The sequence below is a fragment of the Mesocricetus auratus genome, unplaced genomic scaffold (assembly GCF_017639785.1).
Source record: "Mesocricetus auratus isolate SY011 unplaced genomic scaffold, BCM_Maur_2.0 Super-Scaffold_100037, whole genome shotgun sequence".
Classification (NCBI taxonomy): domain Eukaryota; kingdom Metazoa; phylum Chordata; class Mammalia; order Rodentia; family Cricetidae; genus Mesocricetus; species Mesocricetus auratus.
The window spans coordinates 660,254-685,818 of record NW_024429215.1 but is presented as its reverse complement, the minus strand read 5'-3'; the positions used below and the strand labels follow the sequence as shown (position 1 = coordinate 685,818).

General features: G+C 41.9%; 1 protein-coding gene and 2 pseudogenes across 1 annotated transcript; all 3 read left to right on the top strand.

The window, feature by feature from the left end:
- Positions 1-1,125: 1,125 nt before the first annotated feature.
- LOC110339392 (zinc finger protein 54-like) lies at positions 1,126-8,697 on the top strand. Its single transcript, XM_040733910.1, has 3 exons — positions 1,126-1,170; positions 2,914-3,040; positions 6,877-8,697. Exons 1-3 carry the CDS (start codon positions 1,141-1,143, stop codon positions 8,463-8,465), a joined length of 1,746 nt encoding a protein of 581 aa, XP_040589844.1. The 5' UTR covers positions 1,126-1,140; the 3' UTR covers positions 8,466-8,697.
- Positions 8,698-9,805: 1,108 nt separating this feature from the next.
- Positions 9,806-11,310, top strand: LOC101828701 (annotated as a pseudogene).
- A 10,294-nt stretch (positions 11,311-21,604) lies between these two features.
- Positions 21,605-25,565, top strand: part of LOC121135295 — a 40,881-nt pseudogene continuing 36,920 nt past the window's right edge.

Below are 25,565 nucleotides of genomic sequence, written 5' to 3'. Positions count from 1 at the left end.
TGTTATTCTCGCCTTCTGTGTTTATGTCCATCTGTTCTCCATAATTAAATCCTCACCCCTGTCTCTCCATTTTCCCCTTCAGATCACTTGTTCCCTGTTGCTCCCATCTCTGTCAATCCCTCACACCCCACAGCGCTGTCTTGTTACTTTTCTGGTGACTGCAGTCTCTCCAGGTTGTGTACTCACATCTGAAGATTTGGAGCTAGAACTTCCTATGAGAGAGATCATGCCTTGTCTGTCTTTCTGCGTCTAGGTTACCTTACTCAGTATGTTTTATTTCTGCATCCATTTATTTACCTATGAAGCACATGATGTCAATTTTCTTTACAGATAAATACTATTCCATAGTATATATGCGCCACGCTTTCACTGTCCATTTGCCAGTTGAAGGACGTTAGGTGGTTTCCATTTTGTAGCTATTGTGAGTAGAGCAGGGATGGACAGGGGTGAGAAAGGAGGTATCTATGGGGTATCTGTCGAGTCCTTTGAGCTTATGACGAGGAGTGGAACAGCTGGGCCATGGGCTGAATTTATTTAACCTGAAGGTTTGTTAATTTAATTGAGGACACTCTTTTGATTTTCAGTGTGGTTAGTATTTTTGTTGTTGTTGTTCACGGCATTTTTATTTTCAATAGTTTTGGTTTTTTTGTTGTTGTTGTTGTTACTGGTTGAATTATTGATAGTATTCTTCCTTTTTTTTGGAAAATAGTGGTTTGCTGTATTGCTCATAGATAATTACTTTCCAGTTTCCCTGTATTTATTCTTCTCATGGCATTTATTATTGCCCATGTTCTCATGGATGATTCCTCTGTGTATGTTTTGTCTCTAATGTATTTAATTAAATAAACTGTTGATTGGTCAATTTCAAGAGAACAGTTTTCTTTGTGCAACGGGGTGCTTGATGGTGATTTTCTATTCAAGTTTCAAGTGCCTTTCCATGCTCTCCTGTATTTGGGATCACTGACCAGACACCTGGTCATATTCTTTTTCTTGGGTGTTTTCATGTGGTTTGACATTGTTCTCCAACAGCTTTCAGTATTAATTTTAACTCTTCCTTTTTGACCACTTTATTCGATAGGGAAGCAAGCCATGTATTTATTGTTCCTGAAAGAGAAATTTAAAGAAAAGAAACAGTAAGAAATGGATGATTCTCCAGTAAACATGTCCCAGGTCAGTGGCCCTTTTTACTCCTTATCTAAAAATGTTATACTTTGATATATTGAAACCCTTAGTTTTCTGCTTCTGATAATCTTTACAATTTTATTATTAACAATTCTTCAAGCAAACAAGAAAATCCCACACTGCAATTAGGCAGACCCAACGATTATACAACTCAATCTACTTTTATACAGTTAGAGACATCACAGGACTCGGAAGCTCTGCAGCCTCACATGGAATTTCATATTTCACAATCGAATATATTTTAATTTATGTACCCACCACTCCAAACCTCAAAAGCCTTTGACAGAATTAGGACTAGAAAAGTACTTAGCTTTATATCCTTTTCCATAACTGGTATTCGTTACCTGCATTCAGTCCCTGATGATTTAACCTTCCCGTTCTCTTCTACATGTTATACTGTGTCCACATTTACATTGTTTCTATATGATTGGGTAGATTCTGCATATGAGCAAAAAATGTGGTGTCTTCTTTTTAAAAGTGTATGACCGCAGTTAATGTTACACACATTGCATCCATCCATTTCCCCTTCAATTTTTTATTTTTCTCTCCAGCTGAATTGTATTTCATTTTACACAATTTTCATTATCCAGTCATCTGTTGGTAATTAGTTTGATTCCAATACGCTTCCTTTGGTGATAAAATAACAGTAAACATGGGGTGTAAATATCTCTGTAGTGGGGTGTTTTGTTCTGTGGGTATATGGCCAGGAATAAAAGGACTGGGTCACATGTTAGTTCTCTCTTCAATTTTCTCAATGATCTCCAAGTTGATTCTCACAATGGCTTTATTAATTTGTACCCTCCCCTCCATCAACAGTGGTTTGGGGTTCATTTCTTGCCCTATCCACTCAAAAATTTCTTGTTGGGTTAATAAATGACAGCCATTCTGTCTGGGGTGAGGCCATATGTTTCCAAGTAGTTTTAATTTGCATTTCCATGGTGGCCTTTATGGAATCCTGAATGATTTTGCTAAAGATTTTCTTAGTTATTTATACCCTAAACATTTTTATGTGTTTTTATACTTTCCTAATTTTTTATGCTCTTTGGGAGTGAAGTGAAATATTGTTTAAAACTTCTGAACTTTTCATTTCTCTGTTAGTTTATGTATATTCTTAGGGAAATTTTGGATTATATCAAATATTGCAGATTTTTCTATCTCTTCTTAGTGGCCCAAACAGTCTCTTAAAAGTAAACGTGAAAGTATGTAGTGCTGTTAAAATCCAAAACACCAAAACTCTTTGTCTATACAATCCATCATATAGTCTGTCTTCCATATCTACCCCTTTGTTATTTAATGGTGGGGGATTGGACCTAGAGTTTAAACATCCCAACTAAGCCTGATACAATAGAGACATGTAAGACCCAAGTACATCCTGGATTGATATAGGTCAGTGTTTTAGCATGATCTACAGGTACAGAATGTAAATGACATTTTCTCAATAATGAATTTTCCTTCTGATACATGTCTGCTGAGATCCTGTGTAACATAAACACAGCATCCATAAGAGATAGACAACAGTGCCCAGACATAAGTGTACTTGTTTCATGTATAATGCTTGTAAGACTGTTGTATCATCCTATTTTCACAGAGTTAGAACATTTGTGATAGAATATGACTGCATTGGACATCATCCTTTTGAGTAACCATCTTCATTTGTATACATTCCTTCTCCTTATATCCAGGAAAGCACTTCCAGATAGCAAGTGGTCAGACCATGCTCTTTTGTTTCAGGGACTGTTGACATTCAGGGATGTGACTGTGGACATCTCCCAGGAGGAATGGCAATGCCTAGACTCTGCTCAGAGGACTTTGTGCATTGATGTGATGTTGGAGAATTACAACAACCTGGTCTTTGTGGGTGAGAACATTTTGCTTGTAGAATTCATAACCCATCTTTTTTGTTGTTGTTGTTGTTCTAACTTCATTGGATCTAAAAATCTGTTGAACTGTCCTGAAAAAAAAAAAAAAAAAGAACAGGACACAAGGCTTTCCTACAGTAGCAGGAAAGAACTTTTTCATGCTATTTCGTTTTCTCTTTCCTTTTTCCATTTCAGAGGTGCCATCTACCCTTCATTTGGGTGTCAAGATTTATCCATGAACTCAGTAGTTTGTAATATTTTATACCTTAAAGCGCCATGTCTATTATTGCAATTCGCATGGTTTTAATTGTGAGAAAAATTCAGTGTATACAAACCGAAGCTACTAAATATACTTAAGGATTTCCATAAGAAATATCAGTTGACAAATCTTACCTTGATTCTGCTGCCTTGTGTTTTTATGTCCTGAGTGCATTACTGTGTCAGACTTCTGTATTCTTAAATTCTGTCATGGGTCATTGTCTGTCTCAAAGGACATGTTGATTATTGTATCAAGGCAGGCATGGTCACCTCTCTGAAAAGAATGAGATTTCCCTGGAATGTGGAGAGGAGAGAGAACCACACCTAGGGTGGACTAGTGAATGAGCAGGACAACAGTGAAGACTTCAAGTGATGGAGAAAGCAAGAGCTGAGAATGTTTTTGCAAGGTTCAATTCCACTTGAAAGGATTCCTGATCATATAACTTAATGTAGTGTCCTAGTCCCAGGATGCATCCTATCTATTGTAGTAACTGTTAAAAGGCATTTTGTCTTATTACACCTGAATTATAGTGACTTAATTCTGGTATAAAATGTATCTGGACTTGAGTTTTCTACATGGTTATAGGTTTGGACCATTTGCATTCTTCTATATGTCAACAGCTAGTTCCACTTACTGAATGTGATGTCTTTTTTCCACTCTATCTTTTTAGAGTCTTTGTCAAAAATTAGGTGTTCATAGATGTGTGAGTTGACATCAGGGTGTTGGTCCACCTGTCTGTTTCTATGCCAATACCAATCTGCTTTCATTACTGTAGCTCTATAATAGAGCTTGAAGTCAAGGACAGTGATGCCCCCAGATGATGTTTTTTTTGTATAGGGTTGTATTGTCTATCCTGGGTTTTTTGTTTTTCTGTATGAAGTTGAGCATTGTTCTTTCTAGGTCTGCGAAGAATTGTGCTGGACCGGGCGTTGGTGGTGCACGCCTTTAATCCCAGCACTCGGGAGGCAGAGGCAGTGGATCTCTGTGAGTTCGAGGCCAGCCTGGTCTACAGAGCGAGTTCCAGGACAGCCTCCAAAGCCACAGAGAAACCCTGTCTCGAAAAACCAAAAAAAAAAAAAAAAAAAAAAAAAAAGAATTGTGCTGGGATTTCGATGGAGATTGCATTGAATCTGTAAATTACTTTGGTAGGATTGACATTTTTATGATGTTGATCCTACATATCCAAGAGCATGGGATATCTTTCCATTTTTTGATATATTCTTTAATTTCTTTCTTTAAATACTTAAATTTCTTGTCATACAGGTATTTCAGTTGTTTGGTTAAAGTTACCTCCAAAATATTTGATCTCCTTTTGTGGCTCTTGTAAAAGGAGATGTTTCTCTGATTTGTTTTCTCAGCTCATGCATCATCTGTATATAGGAGGGTTACTGACTTTTTGAGGTAATTTTGTATCCCGCTACATTACTGAAGGTGTTTATCAGTTGTAGCAGTTCCAGGGTAGAATTTTTGGGGTCACTTATGTAAACAATCCTGTCAGCAAATAGCAAGAGTTTGACTGATTTTCCAATTCGTATCCACTTGATCTCCTTTTTCGTCTTATTGCTGTACATAGAACTTGGAGTACTATATTGAATAGATATGACAGCCTCATTTTATTCCTGATTTCAGTGTGATTGCTTTGAGTTTCTCCATTTAGTTTGAGGTTGACTGTTGGCTTACTGTGTGTTCCCTTTATTATGTTTAGGGATGTCCCTTGTATCCCTGTTCTCTCCAAGACATTTATTATGAAGGGGTGTTGAATTTTGTCAAGGTCTATTTCATCATCCAATGAGATGATCAAGTGGTTTTTTTTCTTTCAGTTTTTTTATATGGTGAATTAGAATATACAGATTTTCGTATATTGAACCATCCCTGAATCTCTGGGATGAATCTTACTTCATCGTGGTGGGTAATTTTTCTGATATGTTCTTGGATTTGGTTTGGCAGTATTTTATGTTTATTATTTTGAATATTATGTGCCGAGGGGCCTTTTTTTGTGTGGTGCAGTCTATGTGGTGTTCTGTAAGCTTCCTGTACTTCCTTAGGAATGTTCTCCTTTTGGTTGGGAAAGCTTTCTATGATTTTGTTGAATATGTTCTCTGTGCCTTTGAGTTGGACTTCTTCTTCTGTCCCTATTATTCTTAGTTTCGGTCTTTTCATGGTGTCCCAGATTTCCTGCATGTTTTGTGTTAAGGATTTCTTTGATTTAAAATTTTCTTTGACTGTTGAATCTGTTTCTTCTACCATATCATCAGTGCCTGAAATTCTTTCTTCCATCTCTTGTATTCTGTTGTTTATGCTTGGGTTTGTGGTTGCTGATCATTTACCCAGATTGTCTTTTCTGTATTGCCTCTATTTCAGATTTCATATCTTGAATTATTTCCTCTACCTGTTTGATTGCTTTTTCTTGGCTTTCTTTAAGAGATTTCTTCCATTTTTTTTTTTGGTTTGTCTTTTCCTTTGTTTCCTTAAGGGAGTTTATCATTTCCCCCTTAAAGGGTCTCAATAATCCTTATAAAGTTATTTGTAAGGTCGTTTTCTTCTGCTTCATCTGCATTGGGATGTTCAGGTTTTGCTGTTGTAGCACTGCTAGTTTCCAATGGTGCCATATCGTTCTTTGTATCATTGAGTGCTTTCTTTGTTGTCTATGCATCTCTTCCTGCAATCAGTATAGGCGGAGCTTGTGCTTCAGGGGGTCTTTCTTTCTCCAACTGGTATAGTTGGGGGCTATGGCTCTGCTGACCACTCCTTCGGATGCAAGCAGAGCTGAGCCTTCGGTGATTGCTGCTCCTGGTGGAGGTAGGCCCAAGGCTCAGGTGTTTACTCCTTGAGGTGCAGGTGGGGTTACAGCTTCAGTGGATGCTCCTGCTGTTGGAGGCAGGGCCACACCTCCAGTGACTTTTCCTTGAGGTGTAGGTATGGCTGAGATTCCAGTGGCCAATGTAGCAGCAGGGTATCTCAAACCAAGAAATGGCAGTGGATGCTGGTTGGGACCCAGGTAGTCTTTTCCAGAGGAACTTTATGCAATAGCTTCTGGAAGCTACTCTTGAAAGCTGCTCCTGTTATCTCCCAACAATCACTCCCTGGTTCTGGGCTGGTGATGTGGGTCTCCCTCTGATACTGCTCCTGGGCCTGAGGCTTGGCTTCCCTCTGATGATGCTCACAGACCTCTCTCCAGTTAGGGATTTTTGAGAAAGATGAGGTATCTGTTATAACTCACTGACCTTTGAAGGCTGTCATGCCGTGTTTGTGAGAATCCATACAATTACAGTGAATAAAAAATGTCCAGCTGGGCATTGGTGGCACATACCTTTAATCCCAGCACTTGGGAGGCAGAGTCAGGCGGATTTCTGTGAGTTCGAGGTCAGCCTGGTCTACAGAGTGAGTTCCAGGACAGCCTCCAAAACAAAAAAAAAAAAAAAAAAAAGAAAGAAAAGAAAAATTTCCATTACTGTGATTTCTAATCTAAGTAGATCCATGTACACTTATGTTAAATGACAATTTAGGGACACAGTCATTTATCACCTGTTTATTCCTGGAACAAGCCCTATTAATTTGAACTGTACTCATTTTCAGAGAAGTATTACATATGTGATCCTGCCCATCACCATGTGAAGACTGAAAAGGAGTCTTGTCAGTGTGATGCACTTGAAAAAGTGCTTCATGACCCCTCCACATGTGCACTTCATAGAACAAGTGAATCTACAGAAAACTCTAATGACTACACATGCAGTAGTCACAGGGATGTCTCTGTTGACTCATCAAACCCAGACAGACATGAAAGCATGCACACTGGAGAAGAACCTTGTCAATCTAAAGATTGTGAGAAATCTTTAAATTTGTGTTCTTGTATTACTCAAGATCAGAGAGTCTACACTGCAGAGAAAGAGCACAGGCAGGGAGAACATGATGATTCTTTGAGCTCTGCATACAGTCTTTTACAACAACCAATCGATATTGGAGACAAGCGACACCATTGTCTGACATGCGGGAAATACTTCAAGACTGCTGCATACCTCAGAGAACATGAGAGAATACATACTGGAATTAAACCTTTCAAATGCAATGTTTGTGAAAAATCTTTTACCCAGCGTTCAAGTCTTAAAATACATCAAAGACTTCATACTGGGGAGAAACCTTACAAGTGCAAAGAGTGTGGAAAGTCATTTCGTCAGTTGTCAGGTATTAATAGCCATCAGAAAAGGCATACCAGAGAGAAACCATACAAATGTAAGGAATGTGACAAATCCTTTGCCTATTTGTCCACTGTCAAGAAACATCAGAAAATGCATACTGCTGGGAGACACTATAGATGTCAAGAATGTGGCAAGGTCTTCCTTCGGCTTTCACACTTTAAAGGCCATTACAGGCTCCATATTGTAGAAAAGCTTTACAAGTGCAATGAGTGTGACAGATCCTTTCCCCGCTATTCATCATTGAGTAGGCACAGGAAAACTCATTCTCTAGAGAAGTTTCATAAATGCCAAGAATGTGGTAAATCTTTTCTTAAATTATCACTTCTTAAAAGGCATTACAGGATCCATACTGGTGAAAAGCCTTACAGATGTGAGGTATGTGACAAATCCTTTATATGCAACTCAAGTCTTAGAAGACATCAGAAGCTTCATACTGGGGAGAAACCTTACAAATGTGAGATATGTAACAAATCCTTTACCTGGAAATTATACCTTAGAAGACATCAGAGTGTTCACACTGGAGAGAAACTTTACAGATGTAAGAAATGTGACAAATTCTTTACTAGCCGCTCATATCTTAGAACACATCAGAAAATTCATACTGGAGGGAAACTTCACAAATGCCAAGTCTGTGACATAACCTTTACTCATAAGGCAAAACTGAGAAGGCATCAGAGAATTCATACTGGAGAGAGACCTTACACTTGTAAGGAATGTGACAAATCCTTTCTTAGTTGCTCACATCTTAGAAGACATCAGAGAGTTCATACTGGAGAGAGACCTTACACTTGTAAGGAATGTGATAAGTCTTTTACTAGGTGTGATTATCTTAGAAGACATCAGAGAGTTCATACTGGACAGAGACCTTACAGTTGTGAGGAATGTGACAAATCTTTCACTAGGTGTGAACATCTTAGGACACATCAGAAAATTCATACTGGAGAGAAAACATCCAAACGCAAAGACTGACATGTCCTATATTCATATTACAAGGCTTAGAAGACATCAGAAAACTCATACCAGAGGGAAAAATACCATTGTAAACAATGTGGTATAACATATATGTTCTCTGCTTGCAAATCACAACAGTATATATAATAGAAATGTAAAGATAAAGTTGTGAAAGACTTTAATGAAGTTTAACTTTTAGAAACTATCACAGGGTTTATGCCAGAATAAAATTCGTGTCCTTTGGTAAGAACTTCTTATTTCTTTTCATGTGTATGTGTTCTTTGCCTGCTTGTTTTACTGTGCACCACACGTAGACCTGGTGCAGGTGGAGGTCACAGGGTCATCAGATCTAGTGAAGCTGGAGCTCCTGACAATTGTGAGCTGCTCTCTCTCTCTCTCTCTCTCTCTCTCTCTCTCTCTCTCTCTCTCTCTCTCTCTCTCTCTCTCTCTCTCTCTGTGTGTGTGTGTGGAGGGGGTGGAGATTGAACCCCAGTCCTCTGAAGGAGGGGCCAGTGCTCTTAACCACTAAGTCATATCTCCAGCCCCTGGGAAAAGATGTCATAAAAACATTTCTCTTGTTCAACATTCAAAAAGTCATAACAGTGCCAGGCATGCTGGTGCAAGTTTTCAATCCTGCACTAAGGAGACAGGGGAAAGGGGATCTCTGAGTTTGAGGCTTTCCTGATATACATAGTGAGTTCCAAGCGAGCTAGGATTACATGAACCCTGTCTCTAAAAAGAAACACTCATAATGAGGACAAAATGTAATAACAAAAAAAGTGCCTTGAGTTTTGTCTCTGAGTTTGCTGTGCATCACAAGATTCATGCTTCGAACCAACCATATAAAACATACTTTTATAGTTCCTGTCTTTCTGTTTATTGCAAGTTCTGTCCCTGAAATGCATTCAATTTAACAGATCCTTTACCTGGTTCCAAATTGTACACATTAAAAAAAAATCGTGGTTGGTCCTGCCTGCTCCCCACTCAAGGTATTTTCCATTCCGGTGGAGGGTTAGGAGGAGGGTGAGGCATCTGGGAAGGGGTGGGGACTGGTGGGGGCATCTAACCAAGCTGTAGTTCCCCCCCCAGTTCAGCTTTGAGGAAGTGTCCTGGCTTGGTAGGAGCCCAGGATGAGACTCCCTAAAGGTTGGACTCATCCTGTAACTGACAGAGCTGCTCTGGCCCATCCTGCCTGGCCACAGGTGCCCTGGATGAGGCCCAGCTGTTTCATGTCCCCTGCCTAAGTGGCAGCATCTCCTTTTCTCGGGTCCCCATGCCCGACACAGTCCTCTTCTTGCAAATACCTTGGAGCTTCAGCATAGGCGTCATGGACACTGGGCTGGGTTGGGTCGTCGAGAATGGAAGATGAGCCACGGCATTTAGCTCCTTCACTCCGTGACGGGAGCTTGCACAAAGTAGGCTCTCGTTCTTCTAATTAATGGGGAAAATGGGGAAAGTGAGAAACGACATGACACACAGGTGCCAGGTTCTATTTAGCCATGAGGGAGGGAGCCTCAGAGAGTGTGTGGACGTGAACTCCAGCAGGTGTCTGTCTGACAAAGAGAAAAGCATCAATCTAGGAGAGTCCACTCCCCAGCCGCAGAGCAGTCCCTTAAGGGAAAACGTTGCCTTGCAGCTGGGACTCAGCCCTTCAAAGACCTTTTCAAGACAAAACCAAAACTGCCACGGAGATCCTTCCAATGGTCGAAATAAGCCCCAAGAAGGACAGTGACTCCTGTGCCACCCCGGGAACAAGGCTTGTGCAAAGAGACTCTCCACATGCCCCATGGGGATGGAAGAAGAAACATTCCAGTTCCACAAAGACCCAGAGTTCATTGAAAACTGAGAAAACCTTTGGTCGACCTTGAAGCAGGGTTTAGAGGTGACATAGGCTCTCTGGTGTCATCTCCATCAAAGATATGGACAGTGTTTTTGGCCTGGCAGTCTGGAGCAGCTCTCTGAGGCTCCAGGCTACTGTGGGTTTGGGTTTCCCCATGAGAACTTACAGCAAGCAGTCAAAGTCTTTTCCAACAAAAGAAAAACCATCTTTCTGAATTAATTCTGGAGAATTGCCCTTTTCCTACTGCCTCAGATTTAACACAAAGAGGGCATTGGATTAATCAGAATACGGCCCCTGTGAGCCCACATTTAACATTTTTGACACATTTGATTCCTCACTGGTGTCTCCAGAAGATAAGAGAGAAGATGGCTTAGTATTAAAGGGGACTCCACAAATACACACATTCGCATCTCCAGCACAGGCCAATCCATTGTACAAACTGGGACCAAAGTTAGCTCCTGGGATGATGGAAATGAGTGGTGATGGTGTTGCAGTTCCACAGTTGAACTGTAACTCACAAGAGGACTCAACCACCCCGTTCCTGCAGTCATGGAGACAGAAGCAGCACCAGTTAAGTGTCCTGGACACCCACATTAGCAGACAGGGAGCTTGGAACGTTCATATGCAGATCTACTACACACCGTGCCTTGTGACGGATCTGCTTCAGATCACAGGGCATCCCTGTTACTGGAGGTGTGATAGACCCATAGGAAGCAGAAGCCATTCTGCAAGGGAGACCTGAAGACACGGTTTTTGGTTTTTTGTTTTTTGCTTAGGGACTCTGCATAGGAGGACTACCTCGTCTCTGGGAGCTCCCACCTCCTCAACAGGTCCCAGCACGCCCTGATCGAACAGTGGAACCACAACTTCAGCTTCAATGCCCACGACACTTGTGTGTTTCACCCCTCGACTGTCACTGGGCTCCTGCGACATTATAAAAACCCAGCTCTTTGCACGCTGTTTGAACCATTGCTTACAAATGTGGGTGCCCTTGTATTTGGGTTCATAAGCGTTCAGGATTGAGACTTCGTCTTGATGGATTTTTTTTCCTGTGATGAATATGAAATGTCCTTAGTCTCTTTTGATTACCTTTAGTTTGAAGTCTAATTTGTTAGATATTAGGATAGCTACACCAGCCTGCTTCTTAGCCCCATTTGATTGGAAAGTATTGTCCAAACACTTTACTCAGAGGAATGTCTGTCTTTGAGGTTGAGGTGTGTTTCTTCTATGCAGCAGACAGATGGATCCTGTTTTCATATCCATTCTGTTAGCCTGTGTCTTTTTACAAGCAAGTTGGGTCCATTGATATTAAGGGATATTAATGACCAGTGATTGTTAATTCCTGTTTGGTGTGTGTGTGTGTGTGTGTGTGTGTGTGTGTGTGTGTGTGTGTGTGTGTGTTTCCCTTTTTAGGGTTTGCTGGTGGGATTATCTATTGCCTGTGCTTTTATGGGTGTAACTAACTTACTTGGCTTGGAGTTTTCCTTCTACTTCTTTCTGTAGAGCTGGATCTGTGAATAAGTATAGTTTTAGTCTAGTTTTGTCATGTAATATCTTGTTTTCTCCATCTATAGTGATCGAAATTATTGCTGGGTGTAGTAGTTTGGGTTGACATCCATGGTCTCTTAGTGTCTGCATAACATCTATCCAGGACCTTCTTGCTTTCAGGGTCTCCATTGAGAAGTCAGGTATTATTCTGATGGGTCTGCCTTTATATATTACTTGTCTTTTTTCCTGTGCAGCTTTTTTCCTTATTCTGTATATTTTATGTTTTGATTATGTGACAAGGGGATTTTCTAGGGGGTCCAATCAATTTGATGTTCTTTAGGCTTCTTTTATCTTCATAGGCATATACTCCTTTAGGTTGGCAAAGTTTTAATCTGTAATTTTGCTGAATATATTTTCTGTGCCTTTGAGTTAGTATTCTTCTTCTGTCCCTGTTATTCTTAGGTTTGGTCTTTTCATGGTGTCCCAGATTTCCTGGATGTGTTGTGTTATGACTTTTATGTTTTCTTTGACTGATAAATCTATTTCCTCTATAGAATCTTCAATGCCTGATTCTCTCTTCCATCTCTTATATTGTGTTGTTTATGCTTGCATCTGTAGTTCCTGTTCACTTGCCCAGATTTTCATTTTCCAACATTCTCTCCGTTTGTGTTTGTGTTTTCTTTATTGCCTGTATTTCAATTTTTAAGTCTTGAACTGTTTCCTTCACCTGTTTGATTGCTTTTTCTTGGCTTTCTTTTTTTTTTGTTTGTTTTTTTTTTTTTTTTTTTGTTTTTCGAGACAGGGTTTCTCTGTGGCTTTGGAGGTTGTCCTGGAACTCGCTCTGTAGACCAGGCTGGCCTCAAACTCACAGAGATCCGCCTGCCTCTGCCTCCCGAGTGCTGGGATTAAAGGCGTGCACCACCAACGCCTGGCTTTTTCTTGGCTTTCTTTAAGAGATTTATTGCTTTCTTCCCATTTTCCATCTTTACCTCAATTTCTTCAGGGAAATTTTTCATTTCCTCTTTGAGGGTTGCTATGATCTTCATAAAGTTACTTTACGGTCATTTTCTTCTGCTTCTTCTGTGTTGGGATGTTCAGTCTTCCCGTTGTAGGAACAATAGGTTCTAGTGATGCCGTGTTTCACTTTAGGTTGTAGAATATATTATTGTATTAGTGTCTACCCATCTCTTTCTCTAATCAATGTAGGCAATGTCTTTGCCTTTTGGTCTGATCATTGTGTCTCAGGAAGCCATTCTTGGTCCAGTCTGTGTAATCATTGTCTGTGTCTCGGGGAGCCCCTGAGGTCTCAGGTGATGGGTAGGTTTGGGCTCAGAGTGGAACTTTTAGATTACTGGGTTTGATTGGGGGGTGGAGCAGCCTGTCTGCAGGAGGCTTGCCTGCTGATCAGCTAGTAAGCATGAGGTAGGTGAGGGAGGGGCCTGGGCTTTATCCTAGGGCCCCAGGAGACTGGGCTGTCCAGCTGGGAGGCTGGTTGCTTACCCCTTGGTTCACTCTGTGCAGTTGCTCTCTGTCTTGGGGAGCCACTGAGGTCTAGGGGAGGGGATGGGTGAGTTTGGGTATGGGGGTTCTTGTAAATTACAGCGGGCTGGAGCAGCCTATCTTGCAGGAGTCTTCCTTGCCTCTAACCCATATGTTGAGGTGGAAGGACACACACCTTTGAAAAGGATCATGAGGCTGGAAGACACAGCCTTAACCTGGGCCACACCTTCTGCTAGAAGCCCATATAAGGATGTGGTAGAATGAACCCTTTGCTCCTTGTCTGTTTGCCCCAGTGTTTTTATCACTTCCATCCCTTCACTGGTATTGGAATCTACTTTGAGATTTCATCGTAAATTGAAGACCAGCTGAGACATCCAGCCTTGTGGACTGACCAGCTAGTAGACTGGAGGATGTTCTGTTCACAGCGAGCCATTGTTGCATTAGCTGGACAGGAGGCTGTAAGTCATTTATATAAATCTCCATAAATATATGTTTATAATATATGCATATGTATATATATAGTATGTGTGTATGTGCATTTGAGTGTATATGTCTGTCTCAAATACTGTCTATTATCACTTCCTACCTCTTTCCTGTCCTAGTCCACAATTCCAACAAAGTTTATTGTGTTCATGTGCATTTGTTTAGCTTTGAGACCCACTGAGATTGACCATAGCCATCTGTGAGACTGTGGGTTTGGAGCTCTCTGTTGGGTCCTGCTGGGCTCAGCAGAGGATTGCAGCTAAAGGCAGTGATTCTCCTCCTACAATCCATCCATAGACAACATTTGAGAGGTTAAGGGTGGGCCCCTATGAGCCTTAGCCTTTCTCTTTCCCTTTCCTAGACTGACTGTGGTCTAGTGTGAGGTCAATGCAGGTCAGTACCATTGTGTAGTAACCTGTCTTTGTGGGGCACCATCTGTAGTAGCCCATGTTTGTGGGGCTTCATTTGGATCCAACTGACTGGCCCGGTTCCTACCTGAGAGGGGGAGTGTGGATTGAGAATGGCAGGCAAAGATACTAACGAAAAGACAGAGACACAGAATAGAGTAGGGAGGGCAATCCAGTAAATCCTGAACGCCCCAAGTTTATTCTTCAACATTCTAATATATGCAGGCCAAAAAGGAGGAAAAGGCAAAATACTTCTTTATCATGATACAAGGAAGAAACAGACTTCCTTCCTAATTCTTCCTTAATTAGTAGCCATTCCTTAGACTAAATCTTTATCTGGCCTGCTCATTAAGAGAGATGACACCTCAGACCAAGTCTGTTGTTATTTAGGTAAGACATCCATGACTAAGACCAAACATCCTATGGTAGCCACACCTTAGACCTTCAGGTCTTATGACTTTAACCTTGGAAGAGTAAGGACAGTTTTAAATCCTGACCTTAAGCCAAGATGAAGGAAAGCCATTTTTAGGGGCCCCAACAATTTACTTCAGTAACTCTTCTTACATACATATATGTATATTCATATGTATATATACTCTTTTGGGGCTGTTGTGGCGTACAACTTTATCCCTGCATTTTGGAGAAAAGCAGGCAGATCTCTGAGTTCAACACGTACAGACCAAGTCTGTGACAGCCAGTGCAACACAGAGAAACTCTGTCTGGGAAACAAAAACAAAGACAGCAGCAAACAGTTGAAAAATGCTTATTCCTAAATATAACCTTCTGTGTCCATAGCATGTTACTTGTATGTGTATTCTCAAGGCTATGATATTAGACAAGCAATTGATATGCTGTTCTTGAGTGGGGACCATGTCTCCTGATCCCAACATTCCCTGGCTTCCTGCAGTTCTCTGTGTAGGGTTGAGGCCTTGTGTGCTCTAATCCATCCACCCACACTGGTGATGTTGATTGACGCAGTATGAGCGCGTGTTGGTGAGATTACAGCGATGTAGTTTCTGGCATCACTAGGTATGACGGCTACTCTGGGCTGTCAACTTGACTACATCTGCAGTGAATTACAGTTCAGAAACAGAGAGCACACCTGTGAGAGATTACTTTTTCTTGGTTTAAAGGGGGTGAATCTACTTGTAATCTGGACCTCTGAGGTGGGAAGGCACACCCCTTTGAAAATGGTCTTGACCCTGGAAGTTACACCTTTAACATACACCGTACCTTCTCCTGGAAGCTTATATAAGGACAGGGAAGGGTGAAGCTTTTGTTCCTCGCCTGCTTGTGGGCTCATTCCCTTGGTAGCATATCTATTCCTTCACTGGCACTGAAGCCCACGTGTTAGGAATTCCCGCATATACTGAAGACCACAAGATACATACACCCTTGTGGATAGAGCAACAACTGGATTTTGGGATTTTCTATTTTTCTGTTCACAGCTAGTAATTAGCTGGAAAGCAGCCTGTAAGTTATTCCAATAAATACCATATATTCATATATATATATATATATATATATATATATATATATATATATATAGAGAGAGAGAGAGAGAGAGAGAGAGAGAGGTTCCTTCTCTAATTCTTTTACTCTAAAGAACACTGACTATACAAATTTTGGTGCCAGAAGTGGATCTAGAACAGCAGAAATATAAGGATGAATCCTTTAAGTATCTGGAATATACTTTTCAATTTACCAGCACCTTCAGGTACTAAAACCTGTCCAGTCACTTACTCTTCTGAGAACTTGGGTCATACTGAAAGCCCATGGAATGAATTATATTACAAAGTTATGGAGATACATGTGGGAACACCAGACCTTGAGCAGAGACCCACTTCCCCTTCTGCCTGGGAGTAGGCAGCTGTAAGACAATGTTTAGTAAAAACATGTTTACTAAAAACGATACAATAAGTTCCTGGGAAAGGCCTTCCCACGGAAACCGCCCTGACCTCGACCTTGTCCAAAGACTAACCGCACCTTCAAAAACCCACACACATCCACCTCTGGGGTCAGAGCAGAACCAGCCAGGGTAGAGGAGAGAGCAGAAGCTTCTCTGGTGGGAGCTTTTCTTAAGAGGTTTTCTTGAACCTTTTTGGAGTCTGTTTAAAGTTTTCTTTATATCATTGAACGAGTCTCTGTGTTATCAATCCCCGACACCCTCCGCACGTTCTCGGACACAGGCCGCGCAGCAGACGTGACAAATGGAGGTCCCACTGAGATCGTGAAAGCGAGGTAAGTGGACGGGGTCATCCCTTTTGCCAGCCAGGGACAGATGGAGAAAAATAGGAAAAGAAACAATGGGAAATAGTCCCTGGAAGTTTAAATTACAGTATCACGTAAAAAAGTTGCTTGGAGAACAGGGGACTACAACCATGGCAGGCTTTTTAAAATGGATTAAACGAGGGAGCCCATGGTTCATTATTGGAGAAGGCTTAAATGTCCCAGATTGGGAGGATGTTTGCTATGATATTCAGAGAGCCGGGTGTTGGTGGCACACGCCTTTAATCCCAACACTCCGGAGGCAGAGATAGGAAGGAATGAGGCCATCCTGGTCTATAGAGCAAGTTCCAGGACAGCCTCCAAAAGGATAGAGAGAAACCCAGTCTCAAACAAAAAAAAAAAAAGAAAAAAGAAAAAGAAAAAAAGAAATGAAAAAATGGTAAAATAAGAAATAAAATAAAAAATCTCCAGTCTTTCGCCTGATCCACTGAGGTCAGGAAAGTAAAGGGGAACTGAGAGATCTAAAAGGCTGGCCAGTAAGGCTATGCAGATGTGTTAAAAAGGGGTACCAAGCTAGGGGTACCGGATTAAATCTCCAGGCCTTCGCCTGACACCAAGGTCAGGAAAGTAAGGGGACCCTGAGAGATCGCCCTTAGTTGAGGGGGTGGATTGGATTAAATCTCCAGGCCTTCGCCTGACACCAAGGTCAGGAAAGAAAGGGGAACCTGAGAGATCACCCTCAGTTGGAGGATGGATTAAAAGTGGGTAAATTAAAAATTGGTAACGGTTAATAAAGGAGGTACTGGTATTAAGTAAAAGAAAAAGAAAAAGACAAAGGTATATGGAATGAAAATTTTTGTTTACATTTAAGTTCTATTTTGTGAGTCATCTCTAAAAACTTTTGGCCAAAAGCCTGGCCTCTCCACCTTGCATCTACAGAGTTACAAGGAGTAGGTACAGCTGTACCCCATGACTGTAGCTCAAATGGGGGAATGATAAAGAACATACAGGACTTTAAACCCTTTTAGTTCAAGGATTGGCTGGAGTTGTTCTTTTACATAGATTTCAATTAAGGAAGCTTCATTGCAACAGACTAATCATGACCTAGGGAAAAAGGATGACTGAAAGATGCATGTATGTTCTGAAAGTATGGTGTGGCCACACCGGTATGTATGAAATGTGATTGTGAATGGGTGAGTGTGAACTACTTATATGATTAAAAGGATACTTAAATCCCTTCAAAAATAGTTAAGAAGCTACCTAGATTGCTTTAAATATAGACAAAAGGAACATCCAGCCAGTCTGTTAATGTTTTAACAGAAAAATTTAAGATGCAAATGAGGCCTTGTCAGCTAGTGAGAGCTCTACAGGTTAGATTGGGAAAGACTGCTCACAGACTTCAAATAATTTTCAAAAGTTATTTGGATACAGTATAGTTTACAATCTTTGAGTGATTTTCAGAAGTTTTTAAAAAAATATTTAATGGATATGTCCTTTTTAATGGGCATCTACAAATAATCTAAGTAGTAATCCCAATTTACCTAGATAGTTAACCAAGGAGGGTAGACAAATTCTTCTACTGTTATGGTCCAGCTTCAACAGTTCAAAAATTTTTTTCTTTAAAAATAAAAAAGGGGGAATAATGCCCTCAGTCCCCACATGACTCATCAAATAATACACTCCTCATTTAAAAATTTTATAATGTGAATGCCAGTGAGCTTCAGACAGATTCTGGCATGATGGAACTTGAGCAACCATTGCTCAGGTCAAATGGAGACATCCATGCACTAGATAGTGGAGAAGACCCTAATTTGGGGTCGAGGGCATGTTTGTGTTTTCTTGCAGGAAAAGAATAAAGCTTCGGCAGCTGTCAGACCATTTAGTGAGATGCATGGAGCAGAGAAAAACTGGACCTGAGACCATGGGAGCCTACCTAAGCCAGTTTGAGTGAGATCTCCTAAATCAGTGTTCCTGACCCTTGATGTCATCGAATCTAGAGCCCAAGAAAGAAAGAAAACAGTCGGTTCGAGATTTCCAGTTTCTCAACAGACCTGCTGCATCAACCTTCCAGATCCATGACTTTTCATCATGAAGCCAACAGAGAAAAAAGGACCCATTTAAAGCATTTGGACATTGGTATGGACTATGAGTGGCAAAAGCCTCTTTTCAAGATTTGAACAGGACATGGTCACTTGAAATATCAGACTTGATGGTTCCTGTTTCTGGAATCACGACTAGGCCAGTGTATTTTTCTGGAGAAATGCAACTTGTCCTAATTCGACAACTATTGTTCATATTTTTCGTAATGCTACATGTGTAACATCAATGATTGTACCTAATGTATTTGTGCAAGTGCACTTTCTAAATGCTTTCCTGAGCAGATCTTGAAACGATTGTAAACTTTATCAAATTGTAAATGTAAATCACATGCGGGTTACCCTTGTAACAGAATGTAAATCACGTGCAGGTTACCCTTGTAACAGATGAAGGCTGGTAGAATGTTATGGCCCAGATCTGGTGATGGGTATGGTGATGGAGAGGCGCTATGTCAATGGGGGTCCTGGAAATGGTGGCAGTGGCAGTAGGCATTCTGGCTTTATGCCGAGCTCAAACGTGCCTTGTTCCAGAGGCAAGAGATCCGTAACCAAGTATTGCTTAGCTTAGCCCATGGCAATCCCGATAGCCATGAAGGTTGGTTACAGATGATTTAAGACTGGGGTGTCTCTGACGACGGGCAACCTGTGGGGAAGACCCCTCCCACCTAAGACAGGGGTTCAAGGTCCCCCAAAGACGGGAAAGGGAGGGTGACCCTACTTGACCTAAGCCAGGAGTGCCTCATTTGAAAATAAAAAGGGGTGAATTGTGGGAACACCAGACCTTGAGCAGAGACCCACTTCCCCTTCTGCCTGGGAGTAGGCAGCTGTAAGACAATGTTTAGTAAAAACATGTTTACTAAAAACGATACAATAAGTTCCTGGGAAAGGCCTTCCCACGGAAACCGCCCTGACCTCGACCTTGTCCAAAGACTAACCGCACCTTCAAAAACCCACACACATCCACCTCTGGGGTCAGAGCAGAACCAGCCAGGGTAGAGGAGAGAGCAGAAGCTTCTCTTGTGGGAGCTTTTCTTAGGAGGTTTTCTTGAACCTTTTTGGAGTCTGTTTAAAGTTTTCTTTATATCATTGAACGAGTCTCTGTGTTGTCAATCCCCGACACCCTCCGCACGTTCTCCGCACGTTCTCGGACACAGGCCGCGCAGCAGACGTGACAATACATGCATTTTATTATCCTGATTCAGCAACTGTGAGTACTCGGGGACCCTCTATATGAAACTTTGGAAGGTTTGCAAGAAAATAAGGGAAATGATGTGCCTGGTTGTTTGCTTTTAGCATCTCTGGATAAATTGACAGAGGATAGGAATGAGTTCCATGACAAAAGTAACCAACTTCTAGCATTTCAGAGAGGGACTACAAAGAAGTTAGTTATAAAGTTGACTGGCTCCAGGTGCAAATAGATGGTCTAAATGTTTCTAAATGTGCCCTGGAAGAGAATCTTCTCTGCAGCAGCCAAAGACCATGAGCTGTGGAAAATCAAACTGAAGCCCTCCTTGTAATGTAGGCTGTGCTACAGCAAAATTTCAAGTCCCAGCCTCAGAGAGTGTGAACAGTTGAATTAAGAGTAAGGAATGTGATCCTATAACTTGGGGTGGGGATGGTCGAGGACTGTATTACAGCTGAGAACTTGAATCTTCAGGTTCTCGAGGGTTTATCTCACCTGAGGAAGTAGCGTCTTCAGTCACACTCCTTGAAACATTCCTTTTCCACATTTGATGAGTGCACGAATTCGTCATTGTCTGCTAATCCAGACGTGACTTTCTCTGAGGGAAATGCCTGGCAAGACAATATTGATGTTCCACAGGGGTCACCAATAGTTGCCTCTAGACCTAAAACCAAACTTACAGTAAAGCAGGCTCTTAGAGTGGTGGTAGAAAGTGAAGTCCATGAGGAGGTGTGCTACACTACTAAAGGCATCAATGGTTTTGCTACCTAATTCTAGCAGACATAAGGGAGTATTGTGGGATTGGGTTTTAATGTTGGAAGGAACATAAAGCTAGATAGATCTGAGTTTATTGATATCCATCCTAGTGGAGCTTCCAGATTTAATATGGGAATTCATACAGTTAAAAAAAAGGTGTCAAAAGTTTACTTGAGGCCTGGAGACATTCCTCAGAGGTTAGAGAACACTGATGGCTCTTCCAGAGGTCCAGGGTTCAATACCCAGCAACCACATGGTGATTCACAACCATCTGGTGCCCTCTTCTGACCTGAGGGCATACATGCAGACAAACTGTATACTAAATATATATATATATATGTATTTAAAGAAAGTTTACTTGAATGATGGACTGAAGCATTTATCAAAAGATAGCCTCCTGAAAGGGAGTTGAAGATGCCGGACATCCCTTGGCTTAGGGTTAAAGAAGGCATTTTAAGGCTCAGGGAACTTGGGATGCTAGAGAGGGTACGTTGTGTAAAACCTAATCTTCAACTATAGGAAGATGAATAATAACACCCTTCACTAATCCTATAAGATAACACATAGTGAGGGGGCATCAGCACATTTGAAGAGTTTTATGGTCCCCCTTGTTCTCCTGGCAGACATTAGGCTGGGAGATGCTGTGGCTCTATTGGATGAATTAAATGCACTGAGTTTATTTGGTCCCTGAATCAGTCACAACAGGAAAGTTGATAGTATTTATCATAATGGTCAGCACAGACATAACTGTTTATAATGGCCTAAACTTAATGGTCAGGAAAAGCAAAGTGAATTTTATGGTAGCGTGATTCTTATGGACCTATGGTACTGGCTAAGCAATCATGGTGATATCAGAGAAAAAAATAGAGAAGCCTGCTGAATTTTTGTTTGGCCCCTATACACAGAAAATTTCTCCAACAAATAAAAGAAATGCTACACTGGATTGTAGCAAAAGGCAATCTAGGCCAGTGATATATTCCATACATGAACCAGACTGCAAACCCAAAACTACTTAAAAGGGACTGCTGGGTTTCTCTGAGGAGGGCATTTCATAAAATACCTAAAAGTTTTACTGTTGTCAGTTCTCCAGTCCTTCCCCAGAGAACTTGACCACTCACCAGATAGCCATATACTGCACAAATGGAAGCATTCCTACAATCTGGGATCAATTATATATGGGTTCTGGACTGATGCTGATTCTGGGAGATCCCAAGAGTCATTGTGACCCTCCTGTTAAAGCAGGAGCTAATAGAGACTATGTGGTTAATGGAGTTTTGGCTGATGTCTGGATCACAGAAAGTCCAACAGGTCCCTGAACTCTCCTGTAGTTATTTCCCCAGTTACAGAAAGGATAATTGGGATAGATATTCTTAGAAGTTGGAAAAATTCTCACATTGGTTAACTGACATGTTCAGTGAGAGCTACTATGTTTGGAAAGGGTAAATGGAAGCCTTTAAGTTGCTTCTGGCAAATAAAATGGTGAATTAAAAACAGTATGACACCCTTTGGAGGATCTGCAGAAATGAGTGCCACCACAAAGGACTTGAAAGATGCAGGGGAGATGGTTCCAACCACATCTCCCTTTAATTCTGACTTGCAAGTGCGGAAAACAGATGGATCATGGAGAATTATAATTGACTTCATTGTAGCTACTGTACCAGATAGGGTTTCCTTTTCTGAGCAAACTAACACATGTGGAACATGGTAGGCAGCTATTGACCTAGCAAGTGCCTTCTTCTCAGTGCCTGTCCATAAGAACCACTAGAAGAAATTTGCTTTCAGTTGTCAAGGCCAGCATTATACCTTTACAATTTTTCATCAAGTATACACTAACTCTCCAGCCCTGTGCCATAACTTAGTTAGAAGATATCTCATTAGTCTGTCTCTTCCACAAAACATCACATTGCTGGACTATGTCGTTGACTTTATGCTTATTGGACTAAGTGAGCAGGAGGGAACAACCACATCAAACTCATTGGTAACACATATGTGCAACAGAATTTGACAAATGAATGCAACCAAACTTCAAGGAACTTCTGCTTCAATGAAACTCTTAGGAGTTTGTTGGGGGGGATGCTGAGATGTTCCTTTTGAGAAGAGAGATAAATTATTTCCCTTGTATCCACCCACCACTCGGGAAGAAGCACAAGGTTTAGTGGGCCTACTTAGATTCTGGAGACAGCACATTCCCCACTTGGATGTGTTACTATGGCCTATATACCCAGTGAGTAGGAAATCTGCTACTTTTGTGTGGTGTCTGGAGCAGCAGAATGTTTTTTCAACAGATCCAGGGTGTTGCTAAGGCTGCTCTACAGCATGGACCACATGATCCAGCATATCCAATGGTACTTGAGGTACTTTGGCAGGCCGCTATTGGTGAATCATGGAAGAGCCCATTGGGATTTTGGAGCAAGGACCTATCATCATCTGCAGCTAACTGTTCTCCCTCTCAAAGACACCTCCTGTGGCCCCCGGGGTGACATGAGTGAGAGAGCCCTATACTAGCTACAGCGCACAGGAGAGTGGGCCCTGTAATCCAGCTGGGTAACATACTGGAGCTGACCCTGTTATTCCTGGTGGCAGATAAGTCACCCCTGAGGGAGTGAGAGCAAAAAGACGAGCCTGCAACCCCTCATATGCTGCCTACAGCAGTTGGGAAAGAGGGCCCTGAAACTTGCCTGGGCAAAACAGTAGAGCCGGCCCTGGCAGTGTGAATCAGGGGGACTAAGAAGTGAGGGCCTGAGAGTCCAGCTGGCCCTTGAGGCTGCATGGGCTGGGCTGGCCGAGGCAATGCTGGAGAGCTCTCCTCTGGGAGTGAAGATGAGGGAAAGCTACCAAGCTGACCAACTCAGCTACTACCCGGGCCCAGAACCAGTAGTAGGAGTTGGCTCACCCCAACATCCCCGAATCTATGAACTGTTGGAACATGAGAAGGGGATGAACCCACAGATCCAAACAGCAGGATCTCCATGACTCAGGCCAACAGGATTGTAGGCGGAGTTTTCTGTCCCACCAGCCTGCTCCCAAATCAACACACAAAATTAGTATTAATTATAAATGCTCAACAGATGGCTTATGATTGTTTTTAGTTAGCTCGTATAACTCATATTGACTGATTTCTATTAGTCTGTTGGCTGCCCCAGGCTCATTTACCTTATCTATCAACCTCCCATGCTGTGTCTTATGCTTCTGGCTGGTACCTCCTCATGACTCTTTCGACTCTGTCCTTCTTCCCAGCATTCTCTCTGCCTGAGCATCCTGCCTAGCTATTAGCCAAGAAGCTCTTTATTAACAACACAACTTCACAGTGTACAGAGATTGTTCCAAAGCACAGGATGTCCAAGAGGAGCCCCCGTGAGAACTCACTATTGGTGGGGTAGAAGAAACCAGTGACCTTGAGCCAGACCAATGAACGACTCAGTGGTAACGAACATTTGCAAATATAGGTGAACAGACTAAAGGGTAAACTGTGTCTCAAGGGGTTACACTGCAACTTCCAACCCAGGATTATTCTCTTTGTTTTTTGTGTGTTTTCATTTACGTTTGGTTTCTTTGTTTCCTTTTGGTTTTGGTTTTTCTTTTATATTTGTTTTTGTTTGGAGTGAGGGAAGTTGCAAGGGCAAATGGCTGATGTGAGGGGATGAGGAGATAAGTGGGATCAGAATGTGTGATGTGAAATCCAATGAGAACCAGTAAAAGTGTGTGTGTGTGTGTGTGTGTGTGTGAGAGAGAGAGAGAGAGAGAGAGAGAGCACTAGTTCTTGGCCTGCTATTTGTCCTTAATGGAAACTGAATGATTGACAATGGGCCACCGAGTTACCATGTGATCTGAGCTACGTATCATGAACTGCAGGAACTGGGTGTTATCTGACTCGCCAGCTCATAAGATAGGACATGCACAGCAGCAAGTTCAATGAAGAAGTTGCCAGATGCCTGTGGTTTCTACTCCTGTTGCAATGCTATCTGCTGCCAAGCATTCACTTTTAGCCTCATGGTGTGCCCCTCTGACTGAGGAAGAGAAGACGAGGGCGTGGTCTCCTGATGGCTGTGCACATTGTAAGACACCACCCAGAAGTTGATAACTGCAGCATCGTAACCCATTTATGGAAGAATCCTGAAAGACACAGGTTAAGTGAATTCTTCACAGTGGGCAGAACTTTAGGCAGTACACATAGTTATATAGTTTATTTGGAAGGAGAAATGGCCAAATGTATGATGGTTCACTGACTCGCTGGCTGTAGTCAATGGATTGGCTGGATGGTCAGGGCCTGAGTAGAGTATGACTGGAAAATTGGTAAGAAAGATTTGGGAATATATAAGGACAGTTCTCTTCAAGAAGGGAAAGGATGTGAAGATACTTGTGTCCCATGTAAATATTCATCCAAAGGTGACTCAGTTTAAGAGAACTTCAGTGATCAAGTAGATAGGATGACCTGTTCTATGGATAGTCAGCTTCTTTCCCTGTCCATTCCTGTCATTACCCAATGGGCCTATGAACAAAGCAGCCACAGTTCCAGAGATGCCGATTATGAATGGGCTCAGCAACTTGGACTTCTGCTCACCAAGACTGACGTGGACGCAGCTGCTCCTGAGTGCCAGATCTGCCCATAGCACAGATCAACACGAATCCCCAGATATGGCATCATAACGCGAGCGCCCACCCAGCAGCCTGATGGCAGACTGACTACACTGGATCACTTTGTTCACAGAAAGGACAATGCTTTGTCCTTACTGGAGTAGATACTTATTCTTCTTATGGCTTTGCCTTTCCTTCGTGGGATGCTTCTGCAAAAGCTGCCAGTTGTGGACTACAGGATGTCTTATCCACAGAGTATTGCTTCTGACCAAGGAACTAACTTCTCAGCTTAAGGGCAACAGTGGGCCCACGATCATGGAATCAGCTGGTCACACCATGCTCTTCACCATCCTGAGGCAGCTGGCCTTATAGAAAGAAGGAATGACTTTGATGAAACAGTTACAGGGCCAATTAGGTGGCGGCAGTCTGGAGTGCTGTGGCAGGGTTCCCCAGAAGGCAGTATATGCCTTGAATCAGTAACCAATATATTACATGGCTTCTCTCTTAGCCAGGATCCGCGTGTCCCAGGAATCAAGGGTAGGAAACAGGAATAGATCCTAT

What these genes read in the sequence shown, in the direction of transcription:
- LOC110339392 (XM_040733910.1), top strand. Translation starts at nt 1,141, where the DNA reads ATGGATGATTCTCCAGTAAACATGTCCCAG. An exon ending in CTCCAGTAAACATGTCCCAG is followed by an intron (nt 1,171 to 2,913) that starts GTCAGTGGCCCT and finishes CTTTTGTTTCAG; the next exon opens with GGACTGTTGACATTCAGGGA. An exon ending in CAACAACCTGGTCTTTGTGG is followed by an intron (nt 3,041 to 6,876) that starts GTGAGAACATTT and finishes ACTCATTTTCAG; the next exon opens with AGAAGTATTACATATGTGAT.